We start from the raw sequence: 15047 nt of genomic DNA, 5'->3' as shown, positions 1-15047 counted from the left end.
GTATGGGTACAGAGGGTGATGGGGAATGCCTTGACCTCTCCCTGAGTGGACTGGGAGGCTTAGGATAGTGCTGGCGGTATGCTGCCGATGGGTCCCAGTAAGGCCACTGTGGTGGAAATGGCATAGGTGGGGGCATCCATGGGTGTCTTATCATCCTGGAGTTTCAGGTACTCTGGTGGACCTGGTCTGGTAGCTGGATGAACAGGCAAAGAGTGATGGGAGGAGTAGATATCCTCTTCATCATCATCATTCATGTAGCTGGATAAAGGAGGAGCTGACCTGGGTGGTGTGGTAAGTTGGCATGGTACTGAGCGTGCTGAAGTAAGGTCAGTACCGATGAGTGGAGATTCTGGTGCTGAGGAGACCAGAAGATCTTTATGGCAGAGAAACTGCAGAGCATCAGTACCGATGAGGGTGTGGTCAGTGGTACCGATCCCTTTACTGTGGTTGTCTGTGCCAAGGGTCGTGCACTATGCGCTGTGGAGGCAGAAGGTGGTGCCATAGACTGTAGCTGAGCTGCTCAGTACCCCATGTTTAAGCAGCACCAGAGGTACTGAGGCAAGGATGGTAGGTTTCTCTGTAGTGCCTTTTTCCAAGCCAGCCCAATTAGGGTCTTTGGTTCACACGGTATCTGTGGTAATGGATGGTCCCGCTACCTCAGAGCGGACAGTCTTGGTGCAGTTGGTACCAATGGGGTCTGACGGGTCAGGAAACATTTCTTTTTGGCAGATTCCCAAGGAGGGGAAGTTGGAGCAAGTTTCTTTGTTGCCTTTTTGGCGGAGTGCTCCTTCCTCTGAGAGGGTAGTGGGGAACCTCTGTCAGATGCCGCCATTGGAGACTGGGGCACAGGAGGGGTCTGTGATCCTGGACACAGAAACTTTTCCATCATGAGGAGTTTTAGCTGTAGGTCCCTTGCTCTCCTGGCACGAGCCCTGAGACTGTAGCAGTGGGAGCAGTTTTGTAGTATGTGTGTCTTGCCAAGGCAGTGGACACACCGTGAGCGCCATCAGACACCAGGATTGAAGCTGAGCAAGTGAGGCAATGTTTAATACTTGGGGAGCCGGGCTTCCCCTTAGAATAGAATTTTTCCTGTGAGGGTAACTATACTATACTAAAGGGTATCTGAAATAACTGAAACTTAAATTCCTAAGAATTTTATTTTAAAGAAAGCATAAATGGGGAAGAGGTAGGGTATTAAACTATTAACTAACTAACTAGTGTTCTAAAGTTAAGCTAGACTAAAGATAAAGTTCAGAGGCACTGCCAAATGCTCCATCTCAAGCCTAGGGTGGTAGAGAAGGAACTGAGGGAGGGTTGGTTGCACAGCGCTACGTAACTGCCTGAGATAGTTCAAGACGGGGACAGCACATGTGCGACCCAATCAGGCACAGCTACTAAAAATCTCCAATTACAAGCGCAGGGGTGCAGATTCACCTAAAGTGGAGCACCCACAGGGACACTCCTTGAAGAAGAATCTAAGGTTTCATACGTGTTGTTTTGGAGATCAGCCCTGTCATTTTATCAAGGGCTACTGGTCTCTGCCCCTTTGTTTTACATTACTTGCTCTTGAACTTTTAACATGTAGGAGCAGAAAAGCACTAGAAGAGAATCAGGCTATGTCTACACTACAAATTACTTTGCTATAATTTACTTCGCTGAGGGGTGTGAATAATCCACATCCCTGAGTGATGTAAATTATACCAACCTAAGCGCCAGTGTGGACACCGCTATATTGGCAGGAGAACTTCTCTCGCTGACATAGCTACCGCCTCTCACGGAGGCAGGAGTTAAGTAGACAGTAGAGCTCTCTCCCATCAGCTTAGAGCACCTTCACCAGAAGTGCTATAGCAACGTAGCTGCATTGGTGCAGAAGCGCTGCTGTAATGTAGACAGTCTCAGACCAGCACATTGCTGCTGTAAGACGACAACTTTTATCTTATACAGTAGTTGAAATAAAAAGGTTACTTGGTTTATGTGACTAGTACAGCAAGAAATCTAATCTATCCTAAGAAAAAACCACAGAGTTGAATGACAATTTAAGTTAGATGAACACTTAGATAACATACTGGTCCACTTACTAACTACAGCAATCAAGTTATTGATGTATCAGCACTGGACCTAGATTTTATGGAAGAATGTATAAATGAAGGTTTACAAAGTAGCTTTCATTTATGAAGTCAGGTAAAAACATATAACCCAATGCTGCAATTACTTTCACATGTAATATTCTTGTTAGTAGTTCCACTGACTTTAGTGAAAACATTAGTGGAACTACTCATATGATTCAAGTTACTCACATGTGCTAAACTGTTTGCAGAATCATGTCCATAACCTGAACCATCATCAGAAGTTTTTAAGAACTGGTTAAACAAACACCTGACAGGGATGATCTCTGAGTATATTTAATCCTGCCACAGTGCAGGGGGCTGGACTCCTCTTGAGGTCCCTTCCAGCCTTATCTGTCTAGGATTTATGATTCTATTAAATGAAATTATTAAATCTTTACCATCAATGTACCTGACAAATAGATAAATATAGTTTAGCACCTCAACACGAAGACTCCACAACAATTTCTTCTGTTGTCTAGCAAAAGAACCCAAAACAAACAAACATTTCCTGGGCATGAGTTCTCCAAGTCCCAAGCATGGCTCTTCCCTACTCCCAACAGCCCTCTAGCACGGTGGTAACCTGGCCTCTGGAGAACAAGTGACTTCCTGTGCACTCCCAGGCCCCATCAGCTCAAACTTGATTAAAAAATTATGTCTGGGCATCGTTAGTTCGACTATTAGACTGGCTAGGAAAACAAATTTGAAGGCTTCTATTATTACATTTTTATTACCAAACTAGCTCTTTAAACTAAATGAAAAACATTTAATAAGCAAACCAATCTTACATGCACCTCCTAAAAAGACTTATCTACTCAGATCTCACTAGGACACATCAGTATTATATTGAGCTGCCACACAAGACAAATTAAAAACTGGACTTTCGTTCTTAGAATGGATGAGGCACAACATACTCAGATAATCAAGTACACTTTTTTAAGAGACAAAATGCTGATAACCCTCTTACAGTAGATGATTTTAGGATCAGCCTTCATAGACCAGTGAAGAGTCATGAGCTTGACTACCATACACCATAGCAAGCATGACTGTCAATGAGTGTATGTATATATATTTTAATGTCTTCACAAATTCATACCATTCACTTATCAGTCTCATCAAAAGATGTTTAAGGAAAGGTTTAGTGGTCATTAGTAAGCTTTGGATATGTGTTTCTCTTTCCAGCAGATCTCCATGAAGAATAAGTCAACCTCCACTCATACTTAAATAATCTTGGCCCTCTTCTGTCAGAGTGACAATAGCAAGACTGACTCCTCATACTCCTTCCAAGATCCTTTTAAACTTACCTACTATTCTGCCAGTCAAGGACAAGATGATATTCTCTCTGATTTGAAGCAAGGGAACACCTCTCCAAACCTGACCAAGTGAGCCACTGACCACCAGTTCTAGAAATCCTCTGACCTGCCCCCTTATGGCGAAGGATACTGGCCAGGGACTAAAACAAACTAAAGGCCATGTCTGTAGGTACAGTTCTGCAGCAGTGCTGTGCGTCTGGTGAAGACGCTCTATGCCGACAGGCAAGAGCTCTCCCGTCAGCATAAAAAAAAACTACCTCCACAAGCGGCATAAGCTATGTTGGTGGGAGAAGCGCTCTTGCTCGCATAGAGCTCTGCACATGAACACTTAAGTCAGCATAACGTATGTCGCTCAGGGCGGAGAAATATTCACACCCCTGAGCGACATACGTTTTGCTGACATAAGCTGCAGTAAAGACATAGCCTTAAAATCTTGTGCTTCTCCTTGGCACTGCTCTAACTAGGCACAAAAGTTTAAACTTTAACGTGAAAAGAACAATGAACATTTGTGCATCCACACTATCAAAATAAATGGCCCCAGAGAAAAATATGTTTTACACTGAAGGCTGTCATTTATAAGCTACTTGAATAATGTCAGCAGAGTCCTGATATGTCTATTACAGCCTCCTTTTGACTTCAGACTCGCTATTGCACATATAATAAAGCACTCACATAGCTGTGTTTTTGATGATTCTTCCTTGGTCCATTTTCTGCCCAATACCATGCACAACAAACACAATGTGAGTAGTTTGCGATGGCTTGTCTTCTAATGTAGCTTCTTCTACATAGCCTCTATGAAGCCTTGTCCCACTACTTGAAGCTGTAGAAAAAAAACACATTATCCTGGATCACAATTATATTCCATGAAGTAAGACAATTCCATACACACAGACAGAACAGGCGCCTGCTTCAAACCAGAACATTACAAATTATATTTTGCAAATAAAATACATTTACAAAGATCAGCATACACAATGCTGAGATTTTCAAAGCAGCCTAAGAGATCTGGATAAACAATTTCTTTGACCCTTATCAGCCACCTATGGATTTACATGTAATTTCCAGGGAGGATTTTGCTAATTTCTTAGCTGTTTTGGAAAATAACTTTAATGCAGCTGAATAATGCACTATCCATTGTGTTATACAGATAACTTTCTATATGCTTAAGTCATTAATCATTACTTTTTCCTCACAGTTCCACAATACTCCTTCAGTGGTCAGTGTATATGTAAAGACTCTTGGCAAGATTATTTCTAAACAATGGGTGAGAAAACATCATCCGCATGACTGATACACAACTCTCGCTCTCATCTATGAATAGAGCTGGTCCTAAAAAGCTCAATAGGACCATTTTCATTCAAAATTGAAACACTTGACATGATTTTGCTCATTTTGCTCACATTTTGTTTCAGAGGAAAACATGGAAAAAATCCTCTGAGAATGCTGATATGTCTTGTTTCAACATTTTTGGAATGAAACTTTTCAATTTTTGTTTTGAATTTTATTATATAATATAAAATAAAAAATAAATCAAAATAAAATGAGATTAAAACATTTTGATCAATCTGAAACAATTTTTTCCCCCAAAACTTTTTTTCAGAGAGAATTTCAAAATTTTAGGGGTTTGGTCTGCACAGAAATGAAAACACGTTTCAAAATCTTGAAATCCTTTGAGAAACAAGTGTCTCCTCCACACAGCTCTATCCAGAAACTCTGCAAGCTCAGTCTATGGTCTGAAAAAAATGCCTGAACTATATTGCCAGCTGGATACATCAGGGCTACCTCACCCACAGCTTTTGGAAGACCTATGTCTTGTTTTGGGTATCAGACATTAATAAGCAGAGACATTAAAGTGGAATGAGTCTGTTTGTATAAAAAGGATTAGTTCCAATACAGTGAGTTATTTTAAGAATACATACTGGTCTCCCTTTTTGCTAGGACTTCTACACAAAATCACATCTGATGTGATAAGCAAGCTTCCTCCCCCAGCCTCTGTTACACCATTTGTACCCATGGTGTCTTTATTCTGTGACAATCTCATAACAGCAACACATGCCCTTGGAATCTCAAAAGCCTCATTTATTGTAAATTTTTCTTTGACAGGATTTCAGCAGAGATGCTCCATTGCTTGCTTGCAACAGCAAAATTGCTGATTGGTTTTAGCTAACACGACCAAATTATGCTGACCTTGCATGTTATATATGGGTTGCCTGCAAAGAGGTGGACTGACTTTAAATTGGCACAACTGATCTTTAAAATTCTTAGTGGTGCTAGTGCTGGCTATATTTGACAACTGCTTCTACAGGCTAATATTGATGATTATCTACTATATCTTCCTCAAAATCTTTAAGGATCATCACATTTTAAGCTGACAAGTGATGTGCTGGACTCTATGGTATAGAACACAGACCCCTATAAAAATCCAGCTCACTTTATATCACCTCCCTTTTAAAAATATTTTGGGAGGACAATATTTTGAGACCATAACCTCCCCTTCTCATTTCCTTTCGGGGGGGGGGGGTGTGTGTGTGTGTGTGTGTGTGTGTGTGTGTGTGTGTGTGTGTGTGTGTGTGTGTGTGTGTGTGTGTGTGTGTGTGTGTGTGTGTGTGTGTGTGTGTGTAAAAACAGGGCAGGAGCTGCTCCTGTCTTCCCTTCACAGGATGCAGGAAGAGCACACTCTCTGGGCCTTGCAGAACCTGGAACTGAACCTGTTAGCCTTCAGTCTCAACGTTCCTTGGTTGTCTAGCAAATAGCTGTGAAACCAACTGGCCAAGCATGTGTCCATCCCCCTCTTGGGGCAGGTCCATATAGAAGAAAGAAGCTTTGTACCGCTACCAGTTACTCCATCAGTTCAAGTGGCAGAGGACTGTGCTGTGAATCTGATTATCCCTGCTGATGGCCATGTTGGGAGTCAATATAGTTCCATATGATAATTTTATTTATTTATTTATTTTTTTAAGATCAGTTAAAAAAAACTTATGAAATTACAGTAAAAAACCTATATTAGAAGGACGGACAGACTGCTCAATGAATGGCAGCTATGTTTATCCTCATCGTTCAATGTGAGGCCCTATGCATTATTTACTGCACACCATCCAAAGCCTGCACTTAGTACAGAATTATTTAATTCCCCAGGAGTTTTTCTATGGTGTTCTCAACATAACGTCTTAGTTCTTTACAAACATTAATGAACTATCTTCACAACCGCGGTGAGGGGTGGGGATATTATTATCCCAATGCTACACTTGGGGACGGAGGCACAGAGATTAAGGCCAAAATTGTCAACTAGTTTTGGTTGCCCAATCGGAGATGCTTAGGGTCTGATTTTTCACTGTTCTTAGCATCTTATCGCACTTTATGTGTTCAGAGCAGAGCTCTCACTGTCCCGAGTTGTAGTTAGGGACGCTCGCCATTTTTGTAAATCAGACCCCAGATACCCAGAAAATGAGGACACATGGTGGCCACCTGTGCACATTTTAGTTTAGTGACTTGCCCAGCACCATAAAAGAACTCTGTGCAACTGGCAGGGATAGAATCCAACTATCCAGGGCACCATTCAACAGACCACCTTTCTCTTTGTGCAATCCCCTGCCACATTCACTACACATCTTTCAACTTCTGCAACAAAATGACCCACGGTACTACGGGCAAAAGCCTCCTTTGCTACATAAACCTTACTCATCACCAGAGTAGGTACATTCTGTGCAGTGAATGAGGCAGGGCTCCAGTGGAAAAAAAAAGTATGTGATCATGTAATTAAAGACCACTGTAATGGCTTCATATTGAGGGGGTCGAATTAAGGTTGCACAGAAAACATTAATTCTGGCACTTCTTAGCTTTGGAATGCTTGACTTTGTAATCTTAATGTACTTTTTAAAGTGATATGAAACTGTATCAGAGCTATTCGGTAACAAGATGCAGTAAACCTGTTTTATTCTTAATTACATATGTGCATGACAACCTAACAATGCCTTTGAGTTATTTTCCCACAAGAGTGCAATGACAAAAATTAACTATGCATCAAAAAAAATTTCAAACTTGAAATTATGGATGGAACCTGGAATTTTACTCTCACAGCATTAAGTAACAAACCATTAAAGCAATAATCTTTACAAAATTATTTACAAATGCTGAGAAGTATTACCTTTGGAAAATCCCAACTTTTGCGTAACAGTTCTTGCAATTTTAGATGTTGTTGCATCACTGTAAAGATACACTTCATCTACACTGTGCCAGTCCACGTGGTTGCGACTCAACTTGAAACTATGAACAGCTGTAGCAAAAAGGAACAAACCTTTATTTAAAAGTGTTAAAAAAAATATGGCTTTAAAAAGCCAGGTAAGAGAGAAATGCACAAAGGTATGACTGAACTCTAGATTTCAATTTAAATTCATTTATAAAGGTAAATATTTCTTCTTACCTTTATATTTTGGATCTACCAGTCCACATCAATTGGGTAGTTCCTTTTGGGAATCTTCCCACACACACCCCCTTTTTTGGGGTGGGGGTGGGGTGGGGGAGTAGGGAGGAGAGGCTCCCTAATGGAGAATACCCTTAGCTGAAAGGAAAACATGAATGCTCGCTCTCTCTCACACACACACACAAATTATGCCAAACTGCCCAAAAGCAAAAAGGAAAATTAAGATCCACATCCACAAGGTGAAAGAGAGTTTGCTGAAAGCCGTACCACTGAGACACCAGGGGGGCTGTGGTGGATACATCTCCCAAAATAACGCTTAAGTAAGTTGATGCAGTGGTAGGTGTACACTTGTGCCCATAATGTTACACTCATGCCATCTTTTTGTTCTGTTTGTACAGCTCCTAGGCACTGTGGGGTAATACAAACAAATAATAATGGTAATAATGAACATTCTTTCTGGGCTACATTACTAGCAATGAATGTTAACGCATGCAGTCACTTTGCAGACTATATAGTACTAAATTTATGAATGTTTTATGTATTTTGTGGACCAGTGATTGTAAGCTTCTCTATTGTGTGTGGTGGAGGGTTACCACTGTTCCCCCAAGAACTAAAAATAGTGGGTGTGGAGGGGGTGATTAATTCAGTCCCTGAGATTATAAACAGCTCCAGAGTACCACCAACCCCTGGGTGGTTTGCATATCCTGGTTCAAACTGTTTTTTCCAGAGACTCAAACAAAGAAGGGACTTCAGATATAAAAAGCTGAGCTTGAACAGACATGGGATCTTCTTTTTGCAGACAGGATTTTGGGTCTTAGGGAGACCCCCAACCCTTGCTGAAAGGGTGGAAAGACTTAGGTGGATCCTCGTATGTTTTCTAAGCATACAGAAAGCAATAAACATTCCTATATGCTTTCTCTGTAATGCTTTTAACCCAAGAATAAATTTTTGCTTTTTGAAAGCTGGTTGGTAATTAGCATACACCATTGCTGCCCTTGGAGAAAGGTTAACCACAGCTGCTGGACCTGGGTCAGATCTGCTGAGGAAATCGCAGTGAGATGCAGAGGGACTGCACCCTGAGTCTGGAGGGGAAGAGAGACATGGGTCTCCGTCTGAGAGAGGCGACAGCCAGGAAGCCCAAAACCTTGATGAAGACTGAGGGGTTGAGATGGTGGTGATGGGGATCAAAGATGCAGTTAACCCTGAAATCGGGACATATATAGTAGCAGTTATGACAGTGGGGAATTGCCAGTGAAGTGCCAACAGCAGCGAAAGCAAGTACTATAGAAGGGAAAAACACAGAGAAAAGTCTCAGTCTTTTCAAGACAGGAACAGCGAAAAGAGAGATGGCAAAATGAGTTATGAACAGCTGAAAAAAAAAAAAGTCATCTAACTGAGATATGCAGAGAAAGGCAACTCATCTCTGAAGAAAGGACAAAGGCATAACTAGTCAACTTCCTATACTCTGGAGGATCAGAAAAAAGAATGATTGTCTAGGACAGTGGTGAGCAACCTGCGGTCCGCATGCGGCCCAGAGTAATCTATCTGCATGCCGTGAGACATTTTGCTGATGTTTACCGTCTGCAGACACAGCCCCCCCGCAGCTCCCAGTGGCTGCAGTTCGCCGTTCCTGGCTAATAGGAGCGGGAAGCAGCAGCCAGCACATCCCTGTGGCCTGCTGCTTCCCGCAGCTCCCATTGGCCGGGAACAGTGAACTGCAGCCACTGGGAGCTGCGGGGGGGGGGGGAGGGGCGGGGGGGGGGCGCTGTGCCTGCGGATGGTCAATGTCAGCCAAATATCTTGTGGCCTGCAATCAATCAGATTACCCTGATGGGCTGCATGCGACCCACAGGTTGCCCACCACTGGTCTAGGATCACAGGGAACATCCAGCCCGCTGTCAGAGAGTCCAGCAGGTGGGGAAAATCTTGGAGACACTAGAGGGGATCAGGGAAGAGGCTGACAGAGACAGCAGCCATGTTCCATCCAGACCGAATAAACCACTGCAGCAGAGATACCGGACAGATCTCCAGTTAGAGCAAGAGAAGCTGGATGGGGACACAGTGTGTCTGGAAACCCAGCTGCTTGCTGGCAGGAAGAGAGAGAGAGAGAGAGAAAGCACGCGCGCGCGCAGTCTGGAAGAACCAGCATCAGCACAAGAGGGAAAGAAGGACAAGGAATGTCAACATGAGCTTGAAATGGAGAGACTATGCCAATAAAACACCGATCCAGTAGGTGGAACCAGACCCCACATATGCAGTGGATGGCACAGACTCCAAATTATTTCGTCGCTTTAGAGAGGATGATATGAATGGGATATGAATTGAACAAGGTGGGGCACAAGGATATGGTATGGTGTCTGGCTCCACTACTGTCAGGGAGGGCCTTAGACACTTTCACCCATATGGACAGAGGGTGATAGAGATAATGGGGTCTATAAAAGAGAGTTTTCTTGCAAAAGTTTAAATTGACCCTTCTCCCACAAGGGTACAGAAGTTCAGAAAACAGGGGATACGAACTAGAAGGAGGTTTCAACCTGGATTAGGGTTTACATCAGAAAATGGAGAACTGGTTGTGAAGTTACAACATGCAAGTGATTGATTTCCTTGGCTACACCAGGGATTTAGACTACTGAGTAGGTACATGGAAGGGTGAAATCAGAGTTAATTCCAGCCTAGACAAGGCCTAGGTCTTACGGTCCTATGCAAGGAAGCTACATTTTCTGGAGAGGCAAGAGCAACGGCCCCAAGCCAAACAAGTACGATTTAGCAATGTTACCAGCCCTCAACAAAGAGCCTGGCCTGAACTCAAGCAAAGAAGGTTTTTTATGACAGGTGAAGAGGTGTCCTCTGTTTCCTATTTGAGGCCACTGAAGAGGATTTCTTTCTGCTCTCATGAATTCATTCAGGGAAAGGTTGAAATATTATGCCTTGAACGGTTACACTTCACGTTTAAGTCAATTACATTACAAAACAGCTACACAGAAATGAGCATTCATGCCCGTTCCTGCTGCATGACTTTTGGTCTCATTGTCAGGGTATGTGGACCTAATGCCATCTGATGATAAATTAAGTCAGCACAAAGGGCAGCAATGAATTAAGAGAGGATGAAAACATACCCATGATACAAAACTGCTTCACGGACAAATAAGTGAAACTACATAGTTGCTCTGGATTGGCAGCTCCAAAGCACAGAAAAATAAGTTTTAATCTGACACTAGACAAACAGAAGCAGAAATATTTTTAAGTGGCAGAAAAAACAAAGAAGAGGTATGTGGATTTAGGGTGACCTTTGGCACATGTAAAAGGCCACTTTATATAATCATTCAGTGGATTGTTGAATGACACTTCCATTTAAAGTTAGCCATTGTAATCTTAGGACTCCATGCTCACTTTATTTCTAAGAGCAGAGATGAGACCGTGTCCAAGGATCTCTGCTTGGAGATGAGAAGGGAAAGGAGGGCTCTATGCCATACTTCTCCTTCATGACATCACAGAATTCCCTGTGCTTGGGATGTGCCTCTGAGTTGGAAGGAGGCTAGGAAGACTAGGAACAGAGGCAGACAACTTTCCTAGGTATCTCTGTGGAATTCTTCCCTCCCCAAAATCCACGATCACAGTAGTGTATATTTATTGCATACCAAGTCTGCAAGAACTGATGCTGCTTCCAGGTTCATGCTGTGGAACATCACACTGAAGTCAGTCCTTGGGGAAGCTGGGGATCAACTTGGAAACGTGGCCCCCGCAAATGCCATCATGTTCAGGCACTGTAGCAAGCTGGGATCTGGGTTAGGCAGCAGTGCAGTGGTAAGGCACCTGTTGTGGAAGTTCCTTGCTTTTGGACAAATGTTGGCTTGGGCTAGCAGAATCCTTGACCTCTTCCTGGGACCAAACCCTGCCCTCCTAATGGCAGGATTCCACAGAAACTCCACAAGGTTCTACTAACCTACTTGGGTTATGGAGAATGGGGACCCCAACATTTGCTGCTACATTATTCTCCAGAAAGTATAAACTGAATGGTACTTTGTTTGCTTCCCAGCTGTCAAAGAGCAACTAAGAGCCACACTTACATGTTTTGTAAAAAGCAAGCAAAAAGTGCAACAATATTTCTCTGCATATTTAGCATTGGATATAAGAAACTAATGTTAAAGATTGGGGCCTATTTTCATCATGAGCAGCATGTAGAACTACACTGACATTCACTAGAACTGTATGAGTCCACCATGTGAGAACACAGTATATTTCCTTATATCTGTTGAGTTCAAAAGTTAAATACCTTTTAAAATAAATATTTGAAAAGCATCTGCTCATCTTGCACTTGCTAACCAGGATCAAAGTGTAAAATGTACTGCTTTTTATTTCTGCTGTAAAAATCTACAAAAATCAATCCAGATAACTACAATCTCTGAAGTGCTGTAGCAATTAATGTAACAATTGTGCAAAAAGGAAACCCTCTTTGGTCAGATCTAGTATCCAAAGGAGGGGGACCCTTTAACAAATTTACTTTTAATCTTTATGTTTGCATGTTCACACATTATATATTTATTTTTAAAAATGTTTCCTGTTGGAACTTTTGTGGATAATAGTAACACAGGCTTCATTATCAACCACGTGCAACGAGGTGAAGGAGATGCAGATGCGTTATGAAATCTAGAACCAAATTCTCCTCTTCAATACATGCATGATTTCCTAGTGACATCAGCAGGAGTGCCACAGCATAACCAGGAGTAAAATTTGGCCATTTGTCTAGACAATTCTGAAGTCCTGATACATAAAGTTGAGGCTAAAATCTCTTCTGATCTAAAATGCAGTTTTATTTTTAAAGAAACAAAAGTGTTGCTATTCAACCTAAAAAAGACTATTGTTCTTAAGTAAATAGGGCTGTTCTACATTGTTCTCATTATTTACATTATACCTCAATTTATTCCTCGGCATATCAATTTGTCAGTGTCACAACATACCACCTTAACATCCACTTTTAATTCAAATGCATTGAAGATCACAATTGCACACGTTTGGGTAAACCAAGTGTTACTATTAGAGTTATATTTCTTGTATGCAAGTAAAAATGCAGAACAGTACAATTATTAAATGATTACGGACCCAATCCCACAAAGATTTACTCATGTGCTTTACCTTACATACTGCAAGTAATCCCAAAAAAGACTTTTTGAAGTCAGAAAGGCCAACATTTATGCTCCTCAGTTTCCCAATTTTTAACATGGGAATCCTTGTTTATATTTGTAAAGAGCTTTGAGTCCCATCAACGAAAAGTGGTACACGAGAGCTAAATATTAACAGCTTGTATTCAGAGATTTGCATTTTGGGCTCAATTAAGGAAAATGCAATTAAAGAAGTCAGAAGGGCAATATTTTTGTGTGCCAAATAATACAGTTTTTTGGGTTAGACATACTTAAACACATCTATAACCAGGGTCACCCAGATCTAGGAGAATACAGGGACAATTCACAATAACTTCACAGCTACCATCTAAATTTAAACTGTAGGTCTAGAGTTGGATTTTCAAAAACTCACTCAGTGTAGGGCTAACTCTGCTCGCCGTGAAGTCAACAGGATTTTATCATTGGCTTCAAAAGGAGCAGAATTAAGCCAATGCTGAGTGGGACTTTTGAAAACCTACCCCTAATCACTAATGGCTCTTAAGGATCCATCCTATTTATGAAGTGCACTGATTTACATCATGTGAGTTCAATTACTTAAATTACAAGTTTCTTTTTCTGACAAATAATGTCCTGATCCCAGGTGCAACAACCTCCCTTTTCTCTTTCAATTCCCTGAAGCCTCACTTCAGATCAGCACTGACTCCCATTGCAAAATATTAATTTAATAAAGAAAAGGAAAACACACATACAATGCAACTAAGTGAAAACACACACACACAAATCTACATTTTAAAATGTCAAAAACAATGTTTAAAAATGAGAAAAACACAATGCATGTTACACAAAAAAGTGATCACACAAAAAAAACCCCTCATAATTCTATCTAGTGTCAACCTTTCTTTCCTTTAGCTCCTATTTCTTCTGACATAATTTATCTCTAGGTCACATCTACTTGTGATTGTAAGCTCTTTGGTGTAGGGACCCTGTCTCATTGACTGAAAAGCTCAGAACATACCAACAGTGTTGCAAAAAAAAAAAAAAAAAAAAAAAAAAGCTTACATTTTTCATGATTGTCACGAACACCGTAACTAAGTGCTAGCACAAATATATTGTTAGTTTCTACTTTTCTCTAAGAGTCACAATACTTCTACTTTTCCTCTAAGATTCAAAATGCTTTTTCCTCCCCTTCTGAGGGAAGATGACATAAATATGGCGCAAGAAATGGAAGCACAGAGATCTAACACATTTCACTGAAATATACAAGCTACAATTTAAAGCTTCCTAAGCCAGGAGGAAACGACAAGAAAGAAATCTACAATTACTGTACCTTGGGAACGCTTTCGTTTAAGACATGCAGCATCTGTACTCTCCTTATATCCTCTCCATTTGAACAGAGAAGGGAGGGAGAAGGGAGGGAGGTGGTAGACAACTAAAAGTAAAAACACTGAGCTTCAAAGTAAAATTTTAAAAAGGGGCATCATTTTTCTTTTCATTAGTATTATCACTGAAATGAATGGTCAGGTTTGGCAAATATTACTCAAAAATACTGCAAGCACATAATTTCTTGTTTTAAATGGATTTTGTAGCAAAAATGTCAATTCATGTTAGCCAAATGTTATTTCTTCAGTTCTCATAAAACAAACATTTATATCATCCTGGGTATGGCACATTTAACACCATCAGTAAAAGACAAACCATGCCACAACGTGATTATCAACCTCACTTAGTGCCTTTGCATTGGCACGTACAAAAACAAAATGTAGTATATTTGTGCAATGGGTAGTATGCAGGAATCTTAAAGGTAATCTGTAAACAATAAAAAAGTTAGTAACTTTAAGGTCAGCTACTGGATGCCTCTCTCAATAGTATGAGGACACGGTCATCAGAAGGAAGTTAGGCTAAAATATCCTACTGTTTCCCTGTTTCGTAGGTCTGTAAACAGCTGCCTCTCACACAGTCAGACAGCACAGCATACACTCTGCTTGAGATATCCCTTCCATTCCTGAACAGCACTGGAGTTTTCCTATGGTGGTAAGGCAAGTCCGTCATTTTTGTAAGGTTTTCAATAGTCTCGTTTCATTCCTTCCAG

General features: G+C 41.2%; 1 protein-coding gene across 1 annotated transcript in view; it reads right to left on the bottom strand.

Annotated features, from left to right (window-relative positions):
• DDHD1 (DDHD domain containing 1) overlaps positions 1 to 15047 on the bottom strand; it is a 112731-nt gene that overhangs the window by 64920 nt on the left and 32764 nt on the right. The window contains exons 3-4 of the mRNA XM_074956498.1: positions 7563 to 7691; positions 4091 to 4238 (exon numbers count right to left, since the gene is read on the bottom strand). Coding sequence (XP_074812599.1) covers positions 4091 to 4238; positions 7563 to 7691 — 277 coding nt within the window. The remainder of the gene's footprint in view (positions 1 to 4090; positions 4239 to 7562; positions 7692 to 15047) is intronic.

The sequence above is a fragment of the Natator depressus genome, chromosome 6 (genome assembly GCF_965152275.1).
Source record: "Natator depressus isolate rNatDep1 chromosome 6, rNatDep2.hap1, whole genome shotgun sequence".
NCBI classification, from domain to species: Eukaryota; Metazoa; Chordata; order Testudines; family Cheloniidae; genus Natator; species Natator depressus.
The sequence above is the reverse complement of the archived record's forward strand: the minus strand, read 5'-3'. Positions and strand labels throughout refer to the sequence as shown.